This window comes from Fukomys damarensis, unplaced genomic scaffold (genome assembly GCF_012274545.1).
Source record: "Fukomys damarensis isolate Sample0158 unplaced genomic scaffold, DMR_v1.0_HiC HiC_scaffold_20, whole genome shotgun sequence".
Taxonomy (NCBI): domain Eukaryota; kingdom Metazoa; phylum Chordata; class Mammalia; order Rodentia; family Bathyergidae; genus Fukomys; species Fukomys damarensis.
This window is the reverse complement of record NW_022900932.1, coordinates 37,049,788-37,077,335: the sequence shown is the minus strand read 5'-3', so window position 1 is coordinate 37,077,335 and position 27,548 is coordinate 37,049,788. Positions and strand designations below refer to the sequence as shown.

At 38.0% G+C, this 27,548-nt stretch overlaps 1 protein-coding gene across 3 annotated transcripts in view; it reads right to left on the bottom strand.

Annotated features, from left to right (window-relative positions):
• Window positions 1–26,326, bottom strand: part of Papss2 (3'-phosphoadenosine 5'-phosphosulfate synthase 2) — a 56,045-nt gene extending 29,719 nt beyond the window's left edge. For 2 of the 3 annotated variants that reach the window (XM_010604982.2, XM_010604983.2), the window contains exons 1-4: window positions 26,209–26,326; window positions 6,039–6,156; window positions 2,073–2,308; window positions 663–801 (exon numbers count right to left, since the gene is read on the bottom strand). In XM_010604982.2, coding sequence (XP_010603284.1) covers window positions 663–801; window positions 2,073–2,308; window positions 6,039–6,156; window positions 26,209–26,235 — 520 coding nt within the window. In that variant the 5' untranslated portion in view covers window positions 26,236–26,326. Of the gene's footprint in view, window positions 1–662; window positions 802–2,072; window positions 2,309–6,038; window positions 6,157–10,286; window positions 10,332–26,208 lie in introns of those variants that run through there. The other variant, XM_010604984.2, reaches the window with a different exon arrangement.
• Between the last annotated feature and the right edge of the window lie 1,222 nt (window positions 26,327–27,548).

Sequence of the window (27,548 nt, the reverse complement as noted above, 5' to 3'; positions counted from 1 at the left end):
CATTTTCATCTCCAGAATTAAGGATTATTTTGATGTTACATCATTGCCTTTTCTCTTTTACTTTCCTTTTTAGTTTTATTTTAGGATTCCCTATTTTTAATGTTCATACAGAGATTTCTTTAACTGAAATACTGAATAGTTTCTTTTGTGTGAAAAACTACAATAGTACACAGGATCCTAATGAGATAATTAATAATGTGAAATAGGAAGTAAAGGGCTAAAGGTGTAGGGAAAGTGGGAAAGGTGGGGGAAAGGTAATAAGGGAGAGGAAAAAAATATGAGAAACTGAAAAAATGGAAATAAAGTGTTTGTAAATGGGGAGGGGAGGAGGGGGTGAAGAGAGGGCAGGGACAAGGGGAAAAATGAGAATCAAGACCTATTATGTAAAGGTACAGAATCCCAATGATGAATGTAATTGTATTGTATACCTAGATTGTACCAATAACCTCAATAAAAAGAAAAAAAAATAGAAAAAGAATTGAAAAGAAAAACAAGAGGGAAAACTCTGAAACACACCACCCAAGAGTCACATACACATGTCCATTTTATGGCTGAGGTGTCAGAGAAAACCCCACATTTTAATAATTGAATATATTTTGAAATTATAAAAAGTTATATATGTAACACAGGCAATTTTGGATAAAAGAGTTAATTCTCAATACCTTTAATCTCCCCAGCACGTGCCCGTTTGTACAGGCCTTTGACATCTCTGCTTTCACAAATATTTAGAGGTGCATCAACAAATACTTCAAAGAATGGCAGTCCTGCCGATTCATGGATTTTGCGGGCATTTTCACGATCCTGAAAAACAGTGTGTTTAAGAATGTAAAGAAAGGTTTGCATGTGTGCCCCAGATTTCATGTGTTAGAAACCTAATCACAGACTCCTCTGTTATTGGTATTTGGAGATGGACCCTTTGGAAAGTAATTAAAACTAAATAAGGTCATTAGGGTAGAAACTCCCTGCAGTCAGTAGTTTTATAGGAAAAAGAACCCTTCACAGACCACTTGCTTTGTCTCATCATGTGATCCCCTCTGCCTTTCTAAGATGCAGCCAAAAATCCCTTACCAGACACCAAGCAGACATTTGTGCCATGCTCTTGGGCTTCTCAGCCTTTAAAATTATAATCCAAGTAAACCTCTATTCTTTATTAATTAGTGGTATTTTGTTACAGCAATAGAAAATGGATTACGGCAAAATTTCTTTGTCACAAAATATGAGTGCTCTGGCACTCGATATGTTGGAGAGAACACTGGGGTTTATGCTCTGAAGAGTACCTTTATAAAGTCCGGAAATGCCACTCTGTGAAACACACCTCTCTCAAGAACTTTCAGTCAGGTGTGGTGTTGCACACCTGTAATCCCAGCACTCTAGGAGGCTGAGGCAAGATGATCACAGTTGGAGCCATCATAGGGCAATTTACTGCCTTAGCAGCACTGTCTCAAAATAAAAATCTCAAAAGGCTGGGAATGTAGCTCAGTGCAACAGGCCTGGGTTCAATCTCAACCCAGATCCCCCCTGACCACCAAAAAAGAGCCACTCAGAGAAATCACCAAAAACAGCCCCTCTTAGCAGGACAGCACGGGCCACACAGGACAATTTCATTCATAGGCTGTGTTCAAAGCACACAGCACATTATCTGTAACTCCCAGAACTTTCTAGTTTTAAAACAAGAGTGAGACAACACCCCAGTGATGACCACATTAAATACATATAACCCAATGCCTTGCAGTGAATTGTGTTTTTCTTTGATGAGTTAAACATTCTTTTTCACACAACTGAAATTACAGAGCTTTACAGTTCTTGTTTAACTTTTCCTTCCTTTCAATTCTGACCAAGTGTCCCTTGTAATTGTGAATGTGAAAAGGCTTATGTCAACCAAAGCCCGGACATCGGGAGATGAAGGAACTTTCTTTAAACAGCTAATAGTAAACAGAGGAAATGACAGTGCACACTGGGGAGGAGGAACTGATGAAGAAACTGAAAGTACAATATTCCTGTGCACCTTTCCCTTCACCCCAGTTCTATCCTTAGCAGTTTCGAGAGTTGCAGTCAGTGCCAAATCCTTCTACCTTTGTGAATGGAGAAATGAAGCTGGTAATGCAGACGAGACCAGCATCAGCAAACAGCTTGGCCACCTCAGCAATCCGGCGGATATTTTCCTCTCGGTCCCCAGGAGAGAATCCAAGGTTTTTGTTAAGGCCATGACGGACATTGTCCCCATCCAGGGAGTAACATGGAATGGCGTGGGAGACGAGGTACTCTTCCAGAGCAAAGCTTATTGTTGTTTTCCCAGCACCGGAGAGACCTGCCAGATTAGGCAAGAGACATTGGCATTGCCCCTCGTTGCTTAAAATGATAAATGCTGAACTAATTTGGTACTTTTAATGTAATTAAACTCAATTCCAATCATTTGATTTATCTTAAATCAAAATTATTAAAAACCTAGAAAAAAGTATAAGCCAACTATTTGCATTTATTTTAAGTTTTGAAATAACTCTTTGTCCCCTATTAGGATTTTAGCCTTTCAAAGTTAGTGGAGTAAATAAATAGACCTGAGTGTGGAGGTGACACATCCATCTGATCTGTGGTGTACTCTCTTTTGCCTACAGTGTTTTTGTTGTTATTGTTGTTGTTTGTTTTGGTACCAGGAATTGAACTCAGGACCTTGCACTTTCAAGGCAGGTACAGTACCACTGAGCTAAATCCTGGCCCACCAGAGGGTTTTAAAAATTAGAGAGTTGTACATACAAACCCAGATTCCAGCCCCTCTTGAAAATCAAAGACGTGGTATCACTGGTCTTGGATCACATGGCAACAATTACACAGAGTGGAGGAGACAGAGGAAGGACTTGGGGCTGGAAAGCCCACCTCTCTTGTGGTTGTCACTGAACAGCCATCTGCTATCAAAGCCTGCATGTTATTATTTTGGCTTCCCAGTTTTTTGAAAATGACTCTCCAAACCTGAAGGTGGAGAGTCACCTTGACTAGGCTGTAGAATTATTTAGAGCTTTTGGGAGTGTTTATATTCTTAGGTCTAAAAAAACGCCTTAGGATATTTGCATGAGAATATAGTTACCATGTGCCTTACACCCTGCTGTCAAAGTACAATGACTAGGAATACACTTTACAATTTCCAGATAAGGGAGAATGTACAGGAAAAGGGAAAAATATGATCTGCCAAAATTACTTACAAGCTCACAATCTAAACTACCCTAGAAAAATTGTCCTCTAAAATTCACTTGTCCTAAGGGTCTCTGAACCAGTCGAATATTCCAAGGTGCCAAACCACTGTGAAAAACACCCGTCATGGAAATGGGAAGGTTTGGAGGGAAGAAAAAAAAGACCAAGAAATTCATACAGAGAAGACAGCAGGATGAAAAAGGACAAAAGAGTAAAGAATAAGAGAAAAACAGACACAAAGGACAGTGAGAAAAGGAAACTGGGAAAAAAAGGTAATCAACAAAAGATAAGTAAATAGCTTCTATATTTTTAGGTAAGTTTGAAAGTTATGCCCTTGGCTTTGACAGAGGAACATAACAAGAAGTGGCTAATTAAAGATGTTGGTAAATCATTATAAAAGATGTTTTTAAATGTCAATATGTTGTCAGATTATGTTATCCAGTTTCACTTGAATAAAGATTTGGGTGGTAAATTCCTCTTAGAATTTACGTCCAGTTGAGGGTAGGGACAATGGGCATCTTGAATCTCTAGTATGTTGTCAGAAATATGAAAGAAGACAGCTTTCAGAAAAACAAAGAGCTAAATCTTAGTAATGGTATCTAACTAGACTGCACAATTTTTTTAATATACTATAAGGGTAACAGTAATTACATTTCCTAAGGATTTTATTGTGCACCAGGCACCATGCTAAATGCATTGATGCTTTTTAAAATTTCATTCTACTTACACCTCCACAAGGCAGGTACTAATCCTAATGCTCATTCTACAAAGAAGGAACCTGAGGCATAGAGAGGTAACTGGCTTGTCCAAAGTCACACAGCTAATGTAGGTTGAGCTGGGTCTCAATAAGAATCCCTGGATTTGAAGTATTTTATTTTTTCTGGTCTTTCTGATCAATAGCCTATCTCTGAAAAAAAAAAGTAAACTATAACAATGGGATTTTTTAAGAATAAGAAAAATAAAAGGAAATATATCCTTTATACCCTTCCTTTTCTTCTTTTCAAGGGAGTTCCAATTAAGGAAAATGGACAGTGTGCATATCCCAACACCAAAGTTGTTTTCGTGGGTAAACATCGCATAAAGCCAAACATAACCAGAGGGAGACTTCTGGGACACAGCTGTATCTGCTGCTACAAATCATATCTCTTAGAGGGAGTTGCAGAAAATATCCAAGGAATAATGACAGACGAGTACCATGTGTTTTAGCACAGTAGGCTCCTTGGCCCCCCGTCTACCCTCACCATAGAGGCTGGAGAAAGTCCTTCTGATGAGGAGCCCAGGTACTAATGGAACCAGGAAAACAAAGACACCAGAAAGAAACTTGAAAAACCATAAGAAGAAAAACGCTAATTTGGACAGGAAGGGAAAAGACTTAGAATAACAACAAAAGATTCAAAGCAGGTCTCTGCCTGCCCTATTCTTTAGAATTCTCCTCAGGTTAAAAATAACGTTTGTCTTGGTGAGAAGATAACGGCACCTCCCTTTCTTCATAATCTGGCTAAACATACTTTTGCACTTGGGCGCCTCACCTTTTGAAAAGTAGTGTCCATGAAAGGGATTTGGTTTTTCATGCTGAGTCGAGGGTATGTTAGACTCATTCCCAGGAAGTGGTTTTCTACCTTGTACTCAGAGTGGATAGGTAACAATTTGTGTGAAACACATTTTGAAAAAGACTCAACCCTGCCCCTCCTAATGTAATGTTTTAAATTTCCCCAGATTACCCTGAGCCATTGGCTATAAGTATATATTTTTACAGCTTGAGTATATACTTTGTTCTCATGATAGGGGTTTGGGTCATGATAGGTTCAAATTCTAGTTCTGTCACTATTAGCTTTGGCATTCTGTGGCTATAAAAAATTAGAAAAGAAGATCACTGGGTCACCAGTAGAAGTAAGTTGTTTTTTTTTTTTTTCCTAGGCAAAGGTGAAGATCACTGGGTCACCAGTAGAAGTAAGTTGTTTTTTTTTTTTTTCCTGTAGGCAAAGGGCACTGCTCAGCTAAATGGAAATCTCATTATGCTTCTTGTGCAGATTCTTACAGTATGATTATTTATATTAAAGAAATAGTCTCTTAGATATCAAAATATCAGAAAACAAGAAAAGTATCTCTAAACATCCAAAGCCTTATGGACTGCCAAATGCTTCTCAGCTAATTAGGAAAGCCCTACTCATCACTCCCAGGTATGTTTGTTTAAGGATGAACATGAGAATTACTGAACTTATTAGACTTGAAAGGAGGTGTCACAATTCTGTCCTGCCAAAGAGGAGAGAATTGGCAAGTAGGGGCTTTCAATGACTTCATCAGGCTGTATTCCTGGAGTTGGATCTATTTCTCACTGATAGTAAGATAAGGACTAACATCTAAGCTTTCTACTAAAGCTCTCAGCCTCCCTGTGGTTAAATGAATTGTGTACTGTGTGTCATACATTACACTAATTTTCTTAAAATTGTACATCATATTCTCTTTTAATTAAAGTATATATGTGTATGTGTGTGTGTGTGTGTGTGTGTGTGTGTATATATAGAGAGAGACAGAGACAGACAGACAGAGTTGATATGGAATGCTAATTTTTTCGCTCATTGAGTTTATTGGTACATTCTAGGTATACAGTAGAGTTACATTCATTATTAGGATCTTGTACCTTTACATGACAGGTGGTCTTGGTTCTCATTTTTTTCCCCTTGTCCCTGCCCTCCCTTCACCCCCTCCTCCCCTCCCCATTTACAAACATTTTATTTCCATTTTTTCATTTTGATATGCTAATACACAGTGTGTGTGCATGTGTGTGTGTGTGTGTGTGTGTGTGTGTGTGTGTGTGTGTGTGCGTGCGTGCATGCAATCTCAGTGTGGCATACCTGTCAGCCAAACAGTACATCCTCGGAATCCGCCTCTTGTTCCAACCACCTGCCCTCTCTTACTCCTGCTTACGTGGTGGGCCTGATAGACTACATTGGTGGATTTCTGTTGGTTCTCCTACAAACCAAGACCAAGAGTAATATTTGATTAATAAACTACACATTCTTTACTGTGACAATTTAAATCCATTTTAACTTTTTATTTGAAAAGCTAGTATGTAAAAACTTCTGCAAAACACATTTTTAAAAAGGAAGACTTAAACTTGCCCCTTCTGTTATATATATTTTCTTTTCATTTCCACAGATTACCCTGAGCCATTAGCTACATGCATATGTTTTCATAGCTGGGTGTATATACAGTGACTCTTTATTCTGTTCCTTTCTCTTACTGTGATTCATAAGAATGTTCATTCCCACAAAATAATTATTTTTCAAGTATTGTATGATATTTCATTGGTTGATTCAATACAGTCTGCTTCATAACTAAAATTATAAATGCAATAACAACTTACACTCATAGGTTTCTCCAACTGTATCTCCTCTTTTACAATTGGCAAAGAGAATAATAGTTAATTCTACTAATTTAGAAACAAACACTGCTTCATTAGAATGTCTGCCATGATCCTCTGAAAGTAAAACTGTGATATTTTGATGCTATATGAGTTCTGACTGCCTAAAATTTTAAGCTGTGCACCTTAGATAGTGCTCAGAAGAATGTCTGTAAATGCATGTTCTCCCCACATCCAAAGAACTTGAACATGGGACAACACTAATGCTGCAGCAGCTGAGGAAATCCTAGGTTGTGCTGCTTGAGCCCATCTATGAAGCCAGGAGAAGCCCAGGTCTCAGAGTAAGGGGTGAAAACTAGTTGTGTCTCTGTTGCTCCCACCCAAACAGCTGGACCAGGTAAGGGTTCAGTCCTGAGCTCAGAGGACCACTTCCTTACAAGAACTAAACTTTGCTTCCACTTTCTCTGAGGATGTATGGACTTTCTGATTGTCCAAACAGAATAATTCATCAGAAACAAACATTATCAGTTTTGAGGGCTGAAGTCTAATTTAGTTGTAATGAAGTTGGCCTAGAGAAGTGACAATCTTACTCTGACTGTAAGTTAATATGTCTGATTGAAAAATGGTAAAACTGAGCAAAATACAGTTTTTGATGGACTTTTTAAAAATATAAAAAAAGAAAGATAAAAATATATGATCTATATATTTAAAAGATATGATCTAACTCAAAACCATGGTTAAATAAACAGGTTGGGAACCATATATATCTAGCATGATAGCTGAATCTCTAACAATAGGCACAATCAGGGTTTCTGAACTGTAAAAATCTACAAACCTCTTAAACAACATACATGTACACAGCCATAGATAAGAAAGCACCAATACTTTTTGAACAATACCTAGAGGACATTTTTTAAAAAAATTCTGGCTACACAATAGCAAAATACATTTTCTGGAGCAAGTCATCTCACCTTTTTGTCATCTCCTTTGGGAAAACAAAAAGGGCTACAATTAGGACTATGTGGAGGTTGGCACAAGATAATGTATATGAACATACTGTGTAAAGGGCAAAGTTCTCTACAAATGTGGGTGCCAGTGACTATTACTTACTTAGGACCACACAGGAGTTACTAGAGCCAGACGGTTGGGACCAGAGAAATGGTTTCAAAACTAGGGGCAAAGAGCTTCCGAGAGGATTAAGACAGACAGAACACTAGTGGAGCAGGCCTGCTACTGAGGCAGAGCTCACCACTGAGCACTCAACAGGAATGTGAATTACTGGGGCCAAGATAAAGGTGACTGAAAGCACAGAGGGATCCACCAGTTGGACCTTTTGAGTTCAAGGTCTTAGAGTGGTGGAGACATAGTACAGAACGCAGAGGTTAAGCAGTAGTGATAGCTTCCACTGGAGGATTCGTAAGTGGGGACAAATTACACTACTGTATCCATGAGATATTCTACCAGGATGTTCCTGGGTGAACAAATCCCCTGAAAGTCTGCTGCATTCACGGGTCAAATAAACTATATGGTTCAAAATTAACATTTAACTTTCCCTTTTCTCTATTTCCCTCGCCATCTTCACTTTCTTGTGCCACCAAATTCAAGAATACAGTGTCTGAAAATCAAGTCCAAAAGTCAGTCCATCTGTTCTTTCATTGGTCTTTCAGTAAATATTTATTGAGCTCCTACTACATGCTAGGGCAAACAGGCTTTAGGAATATAGTACTAAACAAAGCAGAATACCTGGCAACGTTTTGGGCAGAAAGAAAGACAAGATTAAGTGACTAACCTCACTCCCTGGGTGCAGGGTGTGTGTGGGGAGTGTGTGTGTGTGTGTGTGTGTGTGTGTGTGTGTGTAAGGCTATGTAAAGAACATCTGCAAGTCAATAAAAAAATCCCATTTTGGGGGCTGGGGATTTAGCTCAGTGGTTCCAGCACCTGCTTCTCAAGTGCAAGGACCCAAGTTTGATCCCCTGTACCAAAAAAACAAACAAACAAAAAAAAACCAACCATTTTTAAAAAATGAGTATAGATTTCAACAATCATAAAGAAAGATATACACTTGCTTGTTAGAGAACTATGACATGCTCCATGTCATCAGTCATCAGAGAAATTCAAATTAAAACCAAAACAAGATGCCCCTGATAACAGCTGATGGGGGCAAAGACGTACTCTCCGATGTCAACAGTAGAGGTGTAAAGGGTACAACCATCCAGGGACAACACTTGGAAGTTTCTCACAAAACAAAATGTTTATCTCCCCTATGACCATCTGTTCTGGAAGATGTACCCCCAAAAAGACTTGTTCAAGAATTTTCTTAGCAACTGTATTTGGCTAACAAAGCAAACCAAACTGGACATCAGTAAGATATACCCCCAAGAAAAACCCCAAAAGTTAAAAAAAAAACCTACTTCAAACTGTAGAAGACTCATAAAATAGAATAATACATGGCAGGCAAAAGAAATGGACTAATGATACATGCCAACACCGATGGCAATGAATGGGAAAATACTATCCCGAGCCAAGGAAACCTCACAGAAAAGCTATGTATGTGTGATTGCATCTATAGAAAACCTCAAAACGAAAACTAATCTCCCACATCAGAACAGCAGCTGATGGCAATTCTCTAGGCCTTGATAAGGGATTAAACAAATAGGCACTTACATTTGCTGACCTTCCTGCAGGTAAACTTTGGATATGTATTTTATTATAGTAAAATTTTACCTCACACACAACATGAGCTATCAGAAAAGGTAAGCAAACAAGAAAATATAAAATAAGATTTCAGCAGTGTTTGGTAGCGCATGCCTATAAACCCAGCACTTGGGGCTGAGGCAGGAGGACTGTGAATTCAAAGTTAGAAAGTCTCACAGAGTGAGACTCGGTCTCAAAAAGCCAAAACAAATAAAAAGATTTCAAGTGGTGTAATTGTCTTTTTCAACACTGTTGCTTTTATGGAGAAGACTGATCTCAACCGCACAGTGGATTAGACTGCAGTTCTGCTGCTCATCTGTGCCCTGAACCCCTATGAAAGCTTAATATGTCTGCAGAGATGGAATTCATCTTTTTTTCTTAAATTATATTTTATTAATTCAGGCAGAGATCCAGACTATACTCTAGGCTCTGCTATTTTTCTCTAAGAATGTGTTATGACTTTGTTAAGTGCCATCCCAACAAGTTTTTAACTTTTAAAAATAGTTTCCAAATAATCACGAAGAATTACTCTAAGAAGTATTATAATTGCATCTTTATCATGGGTTTTCATACAAATTTTCTGTAAGTCTAAAAATGCTTAAACATACAAAATGTCTTCGGATGGCCAGGTACTTGGCTCTCTTGGTTTAGTAAGGTATTTTTCTTTCTATTTATTTCACAATCACTTTGATGTTTTGCTAAAAGCAAACAAAAATAAAATAGAAGCAGATGCTTTGAATATTTGAACTGTGCAGGGTGGAGCAGCCAAAAACTTTTTGCTGAAAGCTTTACGCTATTGAAAGAAAAAGTGGTGGTGTTCTAAGCTTTGGAAAGAAAGTGGCTATCAGGGGGAAAAAAAAGATTCTATAGAAAATAAAACACGTTACAGGGGAGACTGCCTTCATTGTGTGCACATGGGAGCACAAAGACATCCTCAGCAAACTGCCTAACCCTGCCACTTAACAGGAAGTGGCCCAGGAACTACAAAGTTGGTGTCATACTTCAGTGCTAGGACCCCAAGAAAGAACTTGCAAAAAATCCCTACCATTTTCCAAGTCTCTGGCCCAGAAAACTTCCCTCCAACAGGCACTGCGGTGGCATGAGTATGGAGTTGGGAATCATCCAAACCTGGAAGTTAAGCCTATTTTGTAGCTTCCTTGCTCTATGACACAGGGAAATTTATTAATAGAGGAATCTCTATATCTTCCTCTGAAGAATAGGAGTGCAAACACTTGGCTCTGGGTTACTGAAAAGATTAAATAATTATCCATAATCACATAGCAAGGAAATTACAGACACACGGTAGCATGTTGAATCTCATGGGCACAGGTGGTATTTAATCTGGAGAAATGACGGCAGCTTGAAGTCTGAATCATCCATATTGACAAGGAGTCTGGGGATCTGCGTTCTCTTTCAGGTAAGGCTGGGGAGGCAGGACTCATGATCAGATCAGAGAGTGGGCAGGACAGCACTTCATGTGAAATGATGAGTTCCACTCCCGCTCCCCAAGATGTTGCTGTCCTTGTTGCCACTAATGCCCAGTCAGGAAGCATCCCACACCAAGGTGCACCAACTTATAGCCTCCTTATTCTACCCCAAACTCACTCCCTTGTCATGAATATTCTGTTACCCAGTTCAGCTTGCATTTTACTAGAGTCTGGAACCTGTCAAGTGGCCCTGGGTTGCAGTTGTCTTTCTGCAGGACCCACCCTGCTTGCCACTGGTGGAGCAGGAAGGAGAGTGCTGAGGAGGCTTCTGGAACCAGGGTAAGGCACCTTGGGTCATGGCAGACTTTGTGCGCCTAGGAGACAAAACCTAGGGAATTCAGGTGATTTCATGGTAGGGTTGGGCATCCCCAGAGCCAAATCCAAGCTGAGTATCACAGTAAGGAGTGACATGTCAGGAAAACCCCTGAAGGAATGAGGAAGCTGGAAACCACATGTCAGGGTAGGTTTTCCGATGCTCAAAGGTTTCTTTTGAGTTGGATGTATCTTCAGTAAAAAACAAGCAAGGGTAGATTTTTAGATTTTCTCTAAACAGTACTGCTTCTCAGGCAGTGTGAAGATAACGACTTTACTTCTTTAATTACAATCCCATGCCATCCTGTTTGAATTTGGTCCTCACCACTCCTGCGCTATGCTTTCACTGGTTGCTGATCAAGTGTTCTAATCTTCCATACTCCACGTGGCTTTGGAAGATCTGTTTTCAGGAAGCAGCAACCTTAGTTATCTCACTATCACTCATCAGCTCCATTGCAGAAGCCCTACTTTCAGATGTATCATCTCATTTGCAGCTCAAGAGCTGAGAGCTAGGTAGACTGGCACTGTGATCTATTTCAGATCTGAACGCTATCATTCAGAAGTGGGGATGTGGCTGAGGTCTCCATCCTGTGAGGCAGCGCTCCTACTTTCCACTCCCAGCTGTGTGATCTGTGCTGTAGTTCCCCACTCAGGATTAAATGAGAAAGTATATTAAGGATTTTGATCTTACATTAAAATGTAGACAATGAGATCATCCTACTTCATTTTCATTACTTAAGAAAGGTTTCAAATATTACACATTTTTTTCCCTCTTTCAGATTCATTCCTGGGAAATTTATAATCAGAAGTGAATGATTGTGTATCATGACTTATTATCCATTTTCTAAGTCTCCTTATATAATGCCAATTCATTTTCCAGAAAGACAAAACTAAATTACCAGGTTGCCACTTTAGATATATTTCTTCATACTGGGGATCGAATTCAGTCCCTTGTGCTTGGGAGGCAGGCGGCAGAACTACTGAGCCAAATCCCCAGCTATTTTAGATATATTTCTAAATACTACTTTGCTGTGTTTTTCCTAGATTGGTTTGCATTTATTTACCTGTAAGAATATGCAGTTTTCCAGGCAGTAAGTTACTTATGACATTTGTGCGTTCATCTCTTTTGATATTAAAAAGCTATAAGGGACCAGGGATGTAGTTCAGTGGCACCACACCTGCCTCACAAGTGCAAGGTCTTGAGTTCAATCCCTGGTAATGGGGGAAAAAAAGCTGCAAATTGGGTAAAGGCCTTATCCAATCTTTAAAAATATATGTTGATCCGTATTTTTCTATATTTTGTATAGTAAAATTTTAATTAATTATATACTTTCTGTTCACTTGCTTTTCTTTTGATATGTACCTATTATATATCACACAAAATTTCTATTGATGTCATATTATAGATTGCTTTAAAAATATGCAAAAATCTTGTTAATGATGTCTTCAATTTGATCATCACTCATGCCTGGGTTAAAAATTGCTCTTCTGACTTTTATCTATTTGATGCAATTAAACTGCATTATTTTGGGGGGTGCATCTGAAATGTGTTTCTATGATCAATTTTATGTCTTTCCATAATTATATCTGTGATCTAAAATATTATATTATAATTTATTTATAAATTCATACATACTATACTTCATTTCCATTTACTTTGAGCATCTTTTAAAAGTTTGAATTTATTTTTAAGATTCTTATTTATTTATTTGCTGTCCTAGAGAGTGAAACCAGGGCCTCACACACGGCTGGGCAGCTCTCTACTACCAATTTATACCTGAGCCCTTTACATATTTGTAATAAATCAGTTTTATGCTTTACTGTAGACATCTATGATTCTCATTATATTTTTTCTTTTCTTTTTCTTTCTTTTTTTTTTTTGGTACTGGGGGTCGAACTTGGGTCCTTGAGCTTGTGAGGCAGGTGACAGAACCACTGAACTAATTCCCGGATCCTTATTTTTGTAATATGCTTTAAAATCTTGAAGATTAAACAAACTCGCTCTTAAAAAAAAAAAAAACTTCAATTTTAGTTTAGTCTAAAACACATTCTTTTCCATGGAAATAAAATTATGCAAATTTTGTTGAGAAAATACAGTGCTTCATCATGATTTTCTCTGTTAGTCTCTCTGATTCTCAAAGAATTCCAACATCATAATGCAGAAAAGGAATAATTTTCTAAAGCAGTTATAGTAATAGATTTTTTGAGGGGATAGTACCGGGGATCAAACTCAGGTCTTTGCGCTTGTGAGACAGGCAGCGGCACCACTGAGCTAAATCCCTGGCCCATTAATTGCAATATGATCTAAAGTAGTGAAATCAGAAAGAAGAAACTTGTCCATCAATTAACTAGATTACAGCACATCTGTATGATAACTATGTTCATCAATGTTTACTGATCTGAAAATATATTATAACATATGGCTAAAAGAAAACACAATTTACACAGCAAGTTGACATTAATTTAACTTAAAATATGTCTATATGAACAGATGATAGAGTAGGAAAAAGTCTGGAAATCAAGGACAAAAAAGAGAATAGTAATACTAATTACCTTGAAGGTTAGCAATTTTAGGTGATTATTTTTCATTTTGTCTCTACACTATGATTTTTCAAAATTAAATTTGAAAATTAATATTATTTTAAGTAGAAAGAATTTCTCAACCCATAGTTGGTAAGGCCAAAATGATGATTCTTGATGTCTAAAGAGATCATAGATATGTGGATACAAGAAAGTCTTGAGGTAAGTTACAAGCAAGAGGATGATAAACAAACCAATCCATCCAAACCAAAAACCAACGGCAATAGCAAAAAACTAATAGCCCTGACATTTTGAGAGCAAAGCCTTATGATAACTAGTCCCTCTAAAATATATAATGATATGTATTGAGTTCCACATGGTTTGCCTTTCAAATGCACACCATTTCACTTGATTATGATGGTTACTCTTTCTAGCACTTAATGACTTCCATCAGAGAAAAAAATGTCTGTTGAGAGGATAGAGCAGCTTTTGGAAACAGGTGCCACAGAAGGGAATATCTCTGCCATATATTCTCCTCAGCATGATATTCATCTCCTTACCTAGAGTCTGAGTGTGCTACAGACATCCCTGGGAACCTCCAGAGAGAGGCGTCCTGACAATACGAGTAAAGTCTGGAAGCAGTACTCAACTCCAATGCAAATACCACCCACTGAGCACCTAAGGTTCAGTTTTTTTTTTTTTTTTTTTTTTTTTTTTTTTGGTACCAGGGATCGAACTCGGGTCCTTGAGCCTGCAAGGCAGGCAGCAGAACCAACCACTGAGCTAAATCCCTGGCCCTAAAATTCGATTTTAATCTTGTAGTTAATGGTAGATTGGGGCGCATTAAGTGAAAAAGTGTTACTAAATTTAAATAATGATAATATATAAAGGAATAAGTATCATATGGAGGAAAATATAGTTCTAAAGTACTCTATGTGAAGAGATATTATACATAAGGGGAGGTGAGAACTGCGAAATCCAATTCCATAAATACAGTTTTCGCAATAAAATATGCTTACTAATTGTGTTCCATATTTACAGATTTCCACCACTGTGACAAAATATCTGAGAAGATCAACTTAAAAGGAACAAAATGTTGGAGATTTGGATCCCTAGTTGTTTGCCCTTTTGCCCTTTGACCTGGGGCGGCACTGTGTCGTGGCAGAAGACTGTGGAAGAGAAGGCCTGTTCATCTCCTGAAGGCCAGAAAACAAACAGCAAAGAGGAAAGGGCTGGGTTCCCAATATCCCCTTAAGGGCACACCTCCAACAAGGCTCTATCTCTCATAGATTTCATCGTTTCCCAGCTGTGCCACAGTTAAGGACTAAGCCCTTAACACTTGGACCTTTGTGTGTGTGTGTGTGTGTGTGTGTGTGTGTGTGTGTTTGTACCGGGGATCGAAGTTGGTCCCTTGTGCCTGTGAGGCAGGTGGCAGAACCAATGAGCTAAATCCCCGGCCCAAGTGTGTTTTAAAGCTTAAATTTATTTCAAAAGTACTTATAAATGAGTGAAACATAACTAAAGCATTTATAGTGAATTTGTCAAATAAATCATTTGAATACCTTTTTATAGGATAACAAGAGCATTACTATGGTAGTATTTTGTTTTTATTAAAATTAGTTATTTTTAAGATTGATTATTAGTAACAAATCCTGATATTTAAAATACTTGGGCCCAGCCAGGCATGGTGATGCTCACCTTCTATTCCCAGTGCTTGGCAGGTTGAGAACACTTGAGTCTTTATGGGACCTTTCAGTTCCAAATTACAGCATTCCTTATTAGGCTAACCACACTTCCTTAAAATCACTAATTTTACTGTACAAGGTTTTACTTTTTATTAAACTATTCTTGAGTTACAAAGGAAATAACCACATAAGGTAGCCAGTAACATAATACCAGTAGTGACAACTGAGACAAATAAGATGACAACTTCTTGAAAAGAGCAAATTAAATAATTCACTAAACAGTTATTGGATGATATAAAAATGTCCAAATCTTGAACTTATAAATTAAAATTATGATCATATAAAAAGTTGTAGAATGAATGTAAAATTTCTTTAAGACCCAAAATTATCTTTCTTACCATTTCCTACCATGGAGAGTTTCACTGAATAGATTAATGTTATGAATCAAACAGGAGTTCAAGGCAAAAATGTACCCACAACTAAGTTGATTTGACTCTTTGAAGATACCACTAGGAAATAAACCACAGACCAATATCAAATGGACAAAATTTTGAATTTTGTGAAAAAATGATAACCAAAAATATATATAGTAGAAGACATCTTAAAAATTAAGATATTAAAAAATTCCATATGGCTTCCTACAGTATTATTTTTTTCTCCAACCACCTGAAAACTTTCATATTGTTGGACAATACTGGGTGACAAATGCAGTTTGCAAGCATCATTTACATGTTTGCCAAGGAAACATGTAAATGTCCCCTCTCCTCACGGGATTGTTCAAAGTGTCAGAGGTCCTTTGGATTCTTTATTTCACAGTAGATGTCAACCCAGAGGTTGTGCAGCAGTGACAAGCAAGGCATCATCTGGAAGGGTACAAATGCTGGAATTTCCATTGGTTGGAGAGCAACCCAGCTCTGGCCTTTCCAGATACAGTACTCAGCAGGGAAGGATGGGTTTATGACACTGAGGAATTTTACTGCATTTTCAACTTTGAGCCATAGTCATATGTCCTGAGCTTTTGGTCTCTGTTTTGCTCAAATGCTCTGGAATTCACCTAATTTTTCTTAGGGAACTTGCTTCAAGCACTTCTTCCTCTGGCTCCAGCCAGTCCAGGGGATCAAGGGTAACACATCATATTAGTTAGAGTTCAGATCTAAAATACCCACCAAATGGCTCATGTTGTTTAGAAGTGGGGCTTTTAGAAGGTAACTGGATTATGAGGGTACTATACTCAGTGGATTTCTCAAAACCTCTTGTTATGACATATGAGGCCTTAATATTACCTATAGGGGATCAGAGTAAGGATTTTTGTGGGGGAGAGTACTGGGGATCAAACTTGGAACCTTGCACTTACTAGGCAGGCAGTGGCACCACTGACCTAAATCCCTGGCCCCAGAATAAAGAATGAGAAAGGAAAAGTACAAAGATCTAAAAGTCTTTGGCAGGAAAAAACTCAAAAGGGCTATATCTTTTGGCTTTAGCACAGGACCATGGAAGAGAAGCAATTAAGAGTTCCTTGCAGGTAAAACAGTAAATATTTTTGGAACAAATAATCTTCAAATCGCATCTGGTCCTAGGATGGACCTGGATGGAGATGTGCACAGCTAGAAGTCTCAAGTTCACATATGTGTGGAGTTACTTTCCAGGACCTCCAGGAGAAAGGCTTGCATAGCATGGGTGTTCACAGTCCTCACACCTGGGCTCCAAGAGCCATCAGCAGTGGTTTAGATGGGGAAAGCTCACATTTGTACTGAAAAAGACAAGGAAGGATTTTGATTTCAGGGTATATAGGTCTTGCAATACTCCTCCCATATTATTAGACTTTTAAAAACATTTCCTTATGGAAACAAGTTCTTAATGACAAAACTCTTTTCAAGAGCAAAATGACTAGTTTTCAAGTTGACATTTGGAATTTAGCTTGCTCCTGAGATAACTAAACTAAGGATTCACTCTCTCCTTCCTGTCTACTGATCTACAAGTCCTATTGAGATTTCTTCACGAATTCTCTCAAATAAGATCTTTCCTTCAGTTTCCACTGGCAACATTCCTATTCGGACCTTTATTGTCTGAGTCCCTAGGACTTCCACTTCCATTCCCAGGCCCGTCTCCACAGCACACAGTGAGCAGGTCTCCTGATGACACTCTGGCTGTGTCATGCCCTGCAACAGAATTTGTTCTGAGTCTTTCCTATTGACGTTTTACTTATAGACTGAGATGGTCTGAAGTTTTTGTGTCCTCTCCCAAAATCTGGTCACTAATGTGATGATATTAAGTGGGCCCTTTGGGAGATGATTACACCAGGAGGAAGGAATCCTCATGAAGGTGATTAGCACCCTCACAGTGGCACCATGAGCTTCCTGGCTCTTTTCTTGCTGTGTGTGGTTACAATGCGAAGGCAGCTCTCCCCAGATGCTAAATCTGCTGCAGACTTGGTCTTGGAATTCCAACCTCCAGAACTGTGAGGAGAAACATTTGTTTTTTTATAAACCACCCAGTTGGTGGTATTTTATTATAGCAGCCCACAAAACTAAGGCATGACTACATTTTACTCCTTAGATTCACCTAGGAATGGCTTTTCCAGCTCTGGCTTTCCTCATTTTCCTGGCCACACACCCTGGACTCCTCCTGGTGAAACTGACCTCCACTGAGGTGAAATAATGGTCTGAGCTGACTTTCTGGACCTTGTTTCTGGGCAGTTCCCGTGAGCCCTACTCCTCAAGGCTCTGAAGCTTTTGCTACATCTTACCCTCCTTTGTCCCCAAGGCCTTTGACTGACCTTCATAACTGACCATCAGAACAAGTTTCTGAAACACTTGAATCTGTGTTACTTTTAAACTCAAGTTAAAATGGCTTTCTGTTCACTACAGAATTAAACCCTACTGGATTTGTAGATAAATATGAGTTACCAAAGTTGAAAAAAGACCTAAAAAATTCTAAACAATCCAATATCAATCAACAAAATTGAAAGTTTTTGAGTGTTGACCTTCACGTTAAAATCAGGAACAAGACAAGGATGCCCACTATCGCCACCCCTCTTCGATATAGTTCTGGAAACAGCCACAGCAATTAGACAAGAGAAAGAAATTAAAGCAATAAAGATAGGAGAGGAAGAAGTTAAACTGTCATTATTTACTGACGATATGATACTCTACATTGCAGACCCAAAAAACGCCACCAAAAGACTTCTAGACTTAATTGACACTTTTAGCAGAGTAGCTGCTCATTCTTTTGTGGGGGGCTACCAGGGATCGAAATTGGGCCCTTGTGCTTCTGAGGCAGGCAGTGGAACCACTAGGCCAAATCCCCAGCCCTTCTTCAATGAAACTGAAAGGGAAGCAATACTCCCAAATTCATTCCTGGAAGCAAGCATCACCTTGACCCCCAAAAAAAGAACTATAGGCCAATTTCACTAATGACATAGATGGAAAAATCCTTAATAAGATACTGGCAAACAAATGCAGAAGATCATCAAGAAGATCATACACCCTGAATAAGTGGGATTCATTCATCCCAGGGATAAAGGGATGGTTCAATATACACAAATCAGCTCTTCCCAACTGGAAATTTCTCCATGTCCTCAACTATCCACATATTGCCTGTTTCTCAAGCAGCATAAACCCTAGTGGGTTTACATGGCCTTCTCTGATGTCTCTTGCCCGAATTCCTGCAGCTATTGTACCTGTGCATGTTTTAGACTTATACTCTACATTTTAAAGATTCATAGACTGAAATCCTATGTTTTAAACTTCATTGTCAACTCTGCAGGGTAGGGGATACAATTCATACAGCTTTGTACAATTTCATACAGTCCTAGAGGACCAGGCCGAAAGAAACTGACATGAGATTTTAAAGCACAACAATTTAGAGAAAGTCTAAATTTTAGTTCCACAAGAATCTTGAAGAGATTAAGACTAAAGTTTATTTTGGAAAATTGTGGGATTATAATTCTTGCTAATTATTGCAAGAACAAAAAAGAGGTGGCAGCTCACCCCACAAAGAATGGCTGCTATCAAGAAATCAATCAATAACAAATGTTGGCGGGATTTCGGGGAGAAAGGAAGCCTTCTCCATTGTTGGTGGGAGTGCAGACTGGAGCAACCACTATGGAAATTAATATGGAGATACCTCAAAGAGCTGGGACTGGAGGTTCCATTTGACCCAGCCATCCCTCTAATGGGTGTCTTTCCAAAAGAATTAAAAGAATCATATCACAGTGATATATGCACACCAATGTTTATAGCGGCACAGTTTGTAATAGCTAAAACTTGGAAACAGCCCATTTGCTCATCAGTTGGAAACTGGATAAAGAAGATGTGATTTTTCTATAAAATGGAATACTACACAGCCATAAGGAATGAGAAATTAGATTCATTCGTAGGAAAATGGATACGTATTGAAGATATACTCCTAAGTGAAATAAATAAGTCACACATGTGTAAATACTAAATAGTTTCTCTGGTGTGAAAAACTATAATAGTACATAAGATCTTAATGAGATAATTGACAGTGTGAAATAGGAAGAAAAGGGCTAAAGGTGTAGGGAAAATGAGAAGGGCAGAGAAAGGTAATACGGGAAAAAATATGAGAAAATGAAAAAATGGAAATAAAGTGTTTGTAAATGGGGAGGAGAGGAGGGGGTGAAGGGAGGGCATGGACAAGGGGGAAAAATGAGAATCAAGACCTGTCATGTAAAGGTACAAGATCCCAATAATGAATGTAATTGTAACTGTATACCTTAAATGTACCAATAAACTCAATAAAAGGAAAAAAATAAAAATTAAAAAGAGGTGGCAATTATGGTCAAATTGGATTTTACCACGTTTCAGTACCTACTTACTGAATGGATAATAGAAGTTTAATAAATATTTTGTTGATTGACATATAGACACCTTTCTTCCTTCCTTCCTTCCTTCCTTCCTTCTTTCCTTCCTTCCTTCCTTCCTTCCTTCTTTCTTAAGGGGAAAAGGTTTATTTGGCTTAAAGTTTGTAAAGGTTCCAGTGCATAATCAGCTGGCTCCAAGGCAGGGCGGAAGACCGTAACAGGGTACTTTCACAGCTTCTTGCTGCCCCTTTTATCTTATTCAGATAATTTAGGGCAGGTAGCACTTACACTCTTAATCTTAGTGCCCTTGAGCCTAGAATAGACACCTTTAAACAGACTCATATGCTTTAGTTCTAATATTAAATTAAGTGACATGCTCCAAACTTTTGTAAGAGCCACTTTCATGTTATGTGTTCTAGTCTTCTTAAAGTAGCACCTGTAATGACTGGGCTCTTTACTTGAAAGCCTGAGACCTCACTCAGTACAGAGCCCCCGTGTTCAAATGCTAAAAAAAAAAATAAAATAAAAACAAAAACAAAAACAAAACTTCCATTCACAAGTACATTTGTAAAAGATTTGAAATCTGCTTGAAAGAACTGTGTGATTTGTGATTATAGTTCTGGTGAATTTTTCATACTCTGAGAATCAACTAAGCATATGTTAATATGGATATCAAAGTTAGCACCTAAATCCAAGTAAACTATTGAATCGGACTTTTACGTATGTAACACATTATTTGAATGTACTGAGTATTTCCTCAAGTCTATTAGTCCACTATGTTCCTCCCACAAATATAAACAAATACTTAAAGGACAGCCAACAAAAATATGCACTATTTTGAAGTAAAAAAGTTATCCACACACACAAAAAAACAAGACAAAACAGAAAAACAGTTATCCACTATGGAGTGTCCTGAAATTACCATTCTGAAATATTTTCATCAAAAAGCTGGACTGGGGGTGTAGCTCGGAGCAAGAGCACTTGCCTGGCATGCATGAGGCTCTGGGTTTGATTCCTAGCACTACAAAAATCAAGAAGACAAAACAACAACAAAAATCTGACTTATGCAAATGTTCACTCTGTGTGTGCTTAGTCTCCATGTTACAGTGACTGGGTGACTTATAAAGGAATTAAATTGATTTCTCATAGTTATGGAGGCTGAAAAGCTCAATATGAAAGTGCTGGCATCTGGTAGGGGCCTTCTTGCTGGGTTATCCACGGTGGAAGGTAAGAAGGTGAAGGCTAGATCCCAGGCTTTATCCGATATTCTATGCTGTGATTGTCAAATCTCTTATCTTCAGATATCCGAATGCCTAGTACCCATGTCCCACCCCCAAGCCACTAAATTTCAGCCCAATCAAGATGGAATTCAGCCTTCTGTCCTCCTCTCTGGTTCCTCTTCTCAAATTCCTCACTGCAGGTCTCAAACTTGAAGCAAGCCTCCTGCCTTAGCCTCCCAGGGGGATTATGGTTGTATGGAACCACACCCAGCTTGTTTTCTTAAGAATCAATCTATCACGAAAACCTGTCCAATGTAGCTAATAACTCAACCCATCCATCCCTCTACTGTTAGTTACCTAATTATTCCCAGGAACCTCCTTGACACCTTTTTAAACTGGACTCTGTCTCTCATTAGGCCACTCTCATTCTGCCAGCAGAATGCATACCCCCAGTTTAAAGTCCCTGTGGCTTTGAGAGTACTGTCCAAGACTTCTCAACTGTTCCACAACCCCCAGGCTCCTGCCCCAAACATTCCCCGTTTCACACTTGTAGGCCTTCTCCTGAATTAGCCTTGCTGGGAATGTTCTTTCTACTTGTTTACTCAATTGCTCAGTAAGGTGTGGCCTGCACATTGCTGTGAAGCACTGCTAATTTTCCAACCCAGGAACTTCCTCTTTTGACCCCACAGGATCCTGTTTGCACTGATCAATTATTTCACCAATTTACCTAGTTGGAAGATTCTCAAGAGGAACTTAAACATACAGATTACCAAGGCTCTCTCCAAGGACTTTTAATTCAATTGGCCTAAGGTTGGGCCTAAGAAACTATAGGGGGTTTTATTTTTTTTGTTTGCTTTTTAAAAATGCCTCAGGAAAATTTAATGCTTAGTCAAATCTAGGGCGTACTAACCAATACTACAGAGCTTACCAGGAATTTAATATCTCACAACCCTGTCACTGACGTACTTGCCTACTTCACCAGACAGGAGTTGCTCTAGTCACACTTATCTTTGAGTCCTTGTGCCTGGAATATTCTGGGGGCTTAAAATTTGTTGACTGAATGCTAAATGTTTTCAAACAAATGAATATGAGATGCTCACATTTCCTGAGTTTGGTAATTGAGTGCTATCATAAAAGGCGAAGAGCCAGGTGCTGGTTTGGTCTTGAAAGAAAATGAGTGCCACTGTGATGACATTATTTTGTTTTGCTTTCCAAAGATACAGTTTGTGTTCTAGAAATGTTCATCTTGTTTATGACATTTCTTTATTCTGAGATATTATCTACCTCAGATTCCTTCCTGGGATCCGTCCTCTGCGGGGATTGCCAGGCACCAGTTGTGTTCTAAGCCTTTGGTTCGACACTTTCTCTTTCTCTCCTACGAACTCTGGCACACCGCTTGGTCGGCCTCCCTTTACAGTAGTTCCTGCATCTTTTCATCTGGTTTCTCACCGTTCTCCATCTTCACGTTCTACACTCCTCAGTCTGACCCCTGAAACTGCCCCCAAAGCCAAGTTCTTCCTTGTTTCTGGAACTAGGCAAAGCCAGTCCTCTTTTTGTTAGTTAGCTGATAAAAAAGTAATAACCATGTGGCACAAGCACACACCCCCACCCACCCCCACACACACACACACAGGTATATGGAAGATCCTGCTCCTTATCATTCTAGTACATCCTTTCCACCTCTGGAAATAAGTAACCATTTCTATGAAGCTTTTATATGTCTTATCAGTTTCTTTATGTAAATAAAATTAAGCTTTCAGATACGTATTGCTTAATCCCCCTTTCTGCTATTAGCAAGATGTTCCCAGATCTATTGGTGAATCTACGTCAGTACAGAGAATTTTCTTAGTCATTTTACCCTTGCATAATGTTCCACTGTATGGATGGACAATGACATATTTAACTACTTGCTTTTGAGAAAATGTTCCAGGGCTGGGCTTTAGCTCAATGGTGCCGCTGCCAGTCTGGCAAACACAGGGATCGGAGTTCCATCCTCAATACCAAAAAAACTTTTAATACTACAACAGTATCACAATTAATAAATTTATACTTAATTTCTCACATGTGAAAAATATGTATATGGGATTACTAGGTCAGATAGTATGGACATCGATATTTGTAATATTGATGGACAAAATCGAACTGCCTTTCATACTGATCTATACTCCCATCAGTAATAAACAAGGGCTTCCCATTCCCACTGGCATTGCCCTAAACTATTTTATCAAGACTCAGTTTTCTGCCATTCTGATGGATGAAAATAGTATTTCATGGAATTTTTAATTTAAATTTCTATTATGACTGATATTGTACATCTTTTATTATATTTAGGACTGTTTGTATTTCCTTTTTTCCTTATGATTTATACAAGGCCTTTATGTATTAGGTAACCCTCCCATCAGTTCTTTGTTTCTTAATTTTGTGAATGATGTTGTTTATGACTGTTTATGGTATTGCTTATCATACAGTTGTTGCAGTTTTTAAAACATAGTCAAATTTATCAATTTTTTTATTTCAATGTGAACCCCAATTTTCTGGTTACTCTGCTTGGAGACAACTAGTTGGGTTCAATGTGGGTACTGCTTCAAGCAAGCAAGAAAAACAGACCAGTGTTGGTTAATCTTACAAGTCTAAATAAGAAAGTGTTTGGGATTTTGTTCTTCAGAAATTTATATGATTCTTCAAGCTTTTTCTCTGAAGAAGAAAGAGAATACATAATCTCAATTATAAATGGTATATAAAGTCTTATAATCTTGCTATATGAACTTATGATTATAGTAATTTATTTATGTTTTATTATTATATTTGAGAAATAATAAATTACAAATGTCTAGGTTTCATACTGGAAATCTGTTATACATTGATTAGCTATTGTATTTAATGCTGTTATACATGAAAGTAATAAATTACAAATTTATTTATAAATTTCTTAAAAAAGAAATATAGATCAAACTTAATATATACATACCTATGCATGATTATATGTATATTTTTTGAGACAGGGTCTTTCTATGTAATCCAGGCTCACCTTCAATTCTCTGTGTAATCCAAATTGTCCTCAAATTCAAAATCTTCCTGCTTCAGCCTCTCAGGTGCTAGGATGATAAGAGTGCACCATCATGCCTGGTTGAAAACTATAGTAATTTTTACTTTATAATAAGGTTCTAGGTTATACCTGACTAGTTAGTGCACATTCATTCCTACTTGATCAAATTCAACTCTGTCAAAAATAAGGGAATTAAAGACACATGATTTATTTGATTAGAACCTTAGAATACATGTAAGAATATAGGTGAGATCATATTTAGTAGAGAAATTTAAGTTAGATAATCAAAATAATCATGTCAAATCAGGTGTGGTGGTGCATACCTATAATTCAACTGTTTGAGAGGCTGAGGTAGGAGGTGAGCTTGACAATTTACAGAGACTCTATCTCAAAAAACCATAAAACAGTGAAAAGAGATGTGGATGTAGCTCAGTGGAGAGAACTTGATTTTAATCCTTAGTGCAGGGACAAAAACCAAAAAACAAAAAACAGATCATGTACCAATAAAATTAAAAAAATAAAATTGCTCCATCCCCTAGTTTATTAATTTTTAAGTGAAAGTAACTCACTTAGTATCTAAAGTCACTTCAGTGCTCTGATCTAGTAAGTAAATTAAACATTTGAAATTCCAAATAAGATAATATTACATTTCTTTTTTTATATATGAGATTGCATTCTTATCTAGATTATAAGAATCATCATCTTCCATACTTCTTTTATTCCTTCAATTAGCTTTGAAAAAAATACTCATTAGCCTGACTTACCAAAGATGGAGCGGGGGGCTGTGGGTACAGAGATGAGAGATACAAGGCTGTGCTTCCTGAGGCCACCTTTGAATTGAACCATTATGCCAAAAGGTCTTGGCAAACATTTATTGTTGAGATTGTGTTGGAGAAGTATTGAAAACACATGTAGAACTTCCAGATTTAACAAATAAAAATCTAGTATGCCCCATGAAATGTTTTGGATATACTTAAGCATAAAAAAATTATTTGTTTGTCTGAAGTTCAAATACATTCTATATTTTGTCTAGCATCCTACTAATGTACGTCTCAGAAAATATGCCTGTAAAGAAGATGTGATTTTTCTATAAAATGGAAAATGAGCCATAAAGAATGAGAAATTAGTCATTCATAGGAAAATGGATGCATATTGAAGATATACCCTTAAATGAAATAAATAAGTCACACATGTGTAAATACCAAATCGTTTCTCTGATGTGAAAAACTATAATGGTATATAAGATCCTAATGGTATAATTCACAGTGTGAAATAGGAAGAAAAGGGCTAAAGATGCAGGGGAAGTGGGAAGTGTAGTGGAAAGGAAATAAGGGAAAAGAAAAAAATATGAGAAAATTAAAAAATGGAAATAAAGTGTTTGTGAATAGGGAAGGGAGGAGGGGGTGAAGGGAAGGCAGGGGTATGGGGAAAAAATGAGAACCAAGACCTGTCATGTAAAGGTACAAGATCCTAATGATGAATATAACTGTACTGTATACCTAAAATGTACCAATAAACTCAATGAGAAAAAAATATGCCCATACGTATCTTGTATTCATTACTTGCATAAGTCATTTGAACACTAAAGATGTTTCTCTCTATGCCTTTCTCTTTTTTCTACCCCACTGATAAAATTCTCTCCCTAGGAACTAATGCCAAAGGAATATCCCTCTTTTCTGTTGTTAATCTTTCTTTTGGTTCGCAGTTTTTTGGTGCTAAAAACAATTGCATTATGGGAGAACAACGTGTGGCATCCCTGGGGTCTACAATTTCACAACGTAGCTTTGAAATTGCAGACTTAATTTTTCAGTTTAGAGAATTTTTCTATCAAGACCCAATACCCTATATTAAAAGCATTTGGCTTCCACACATTACCTGGAAATAAGTGGTGAGCCGGTTCATTGGTTAGGAGGTGGTGGCTGGAAAGGAATCCTGGAAGGTGAGTGAGATGTAAGAAGGATTCTTTCAGGGACTGGGTGGGGGGCATAATTTCTGAATTTGGATGTTCTGAACAGCTGCACCCTCCCCCTCTATTGACCAATGAATAAAAGAGCCCCCCCCCTTTTTTTAAGAAATTGTCCATTTCCCTGCCAGCTGGCACAACTCACTGATTGAAGTTTGAAGCAGAAAAGGACAAAGTTCTACACAGGTCAGTCTACACGTTTAACTTTCATAAAATGTCCTTAAAGAAGCAAGCATTTTAATTTACCTGTGGGTATATACACAATCACTTTCATTAAAAAAAAAAAAATCAAAAATCTTCCATCCAGGTTCCAAGGCTGCCAAAATTACTTCTTATTTTGCAAAGCTGGAAACAACGTGTTTGATTTGCTTTTTTGGGCTAGAAAACATCTAGCCTCTGACTGAGGCTACATTTTTACTTCCATCACACCAAAAGCCAGTAATACATCGGCTGATCCAACAAACTTCTGCAGTGTTCAAAGATGTCCAGGGTATGACATGAGAGCAGAGCACTTCATACCCTACTGCTAGTGGAATTTGGGAATGGATGAGCCTATTTTTTGCCCTAAATTTCTACTTAAGGAGAGCCCAAGAACTGGCCTCTCATAAGCACCCTGATATAGCACTCCTGACACAAGGCTGGGAAGCTGACCTTTCTTTTTCACATAGATCTGTAGACTCTACATAAATGTTTCTCTGGAAGCAATACAAAGAAACCCATTTGCGAAGATTTTATGAAAAACAAAATATGAGTTGACATTCTATTCTTACAAACATGACAAAGAAGGCTCTATACAGGGGGGGAAATCCTTAATCATGGAGAAAGAAAACATAGTTCTTGGGTTTCATTGTATTTCATGTGGCAAAAATGGGGACTAATAGTAAAAGCCAAAGACACAATAGTAAACACAATCATAAAGCTCTGCTTTTAGGAGTCGATTCACTTTGAATATACTTTTGAAATCGGGGAGTGTGGGTAGGGGCACAGCCAGGGCCTACCATGGGTTTGCTAGGGCTCAGATAGGTCAGGTGAACTAATGAGGCCACCTGGAGAAGCCTTTGCCCTAAGCATAGAAAACCTGACATGGGAACAAAGCTTTGGTCTCAAGGGAAGTAATGAGTTTGTGTGACCTGAATTTGTCACCCAGTCCAGCCCCTAAAGCCTCACACTTGAATCCTTTAGAAAGAGAAAGACAGAAATAGATCAAAGAACTACCTTCTAATAGTGCAGTCACAAAGGAGTGAGGGTAGAG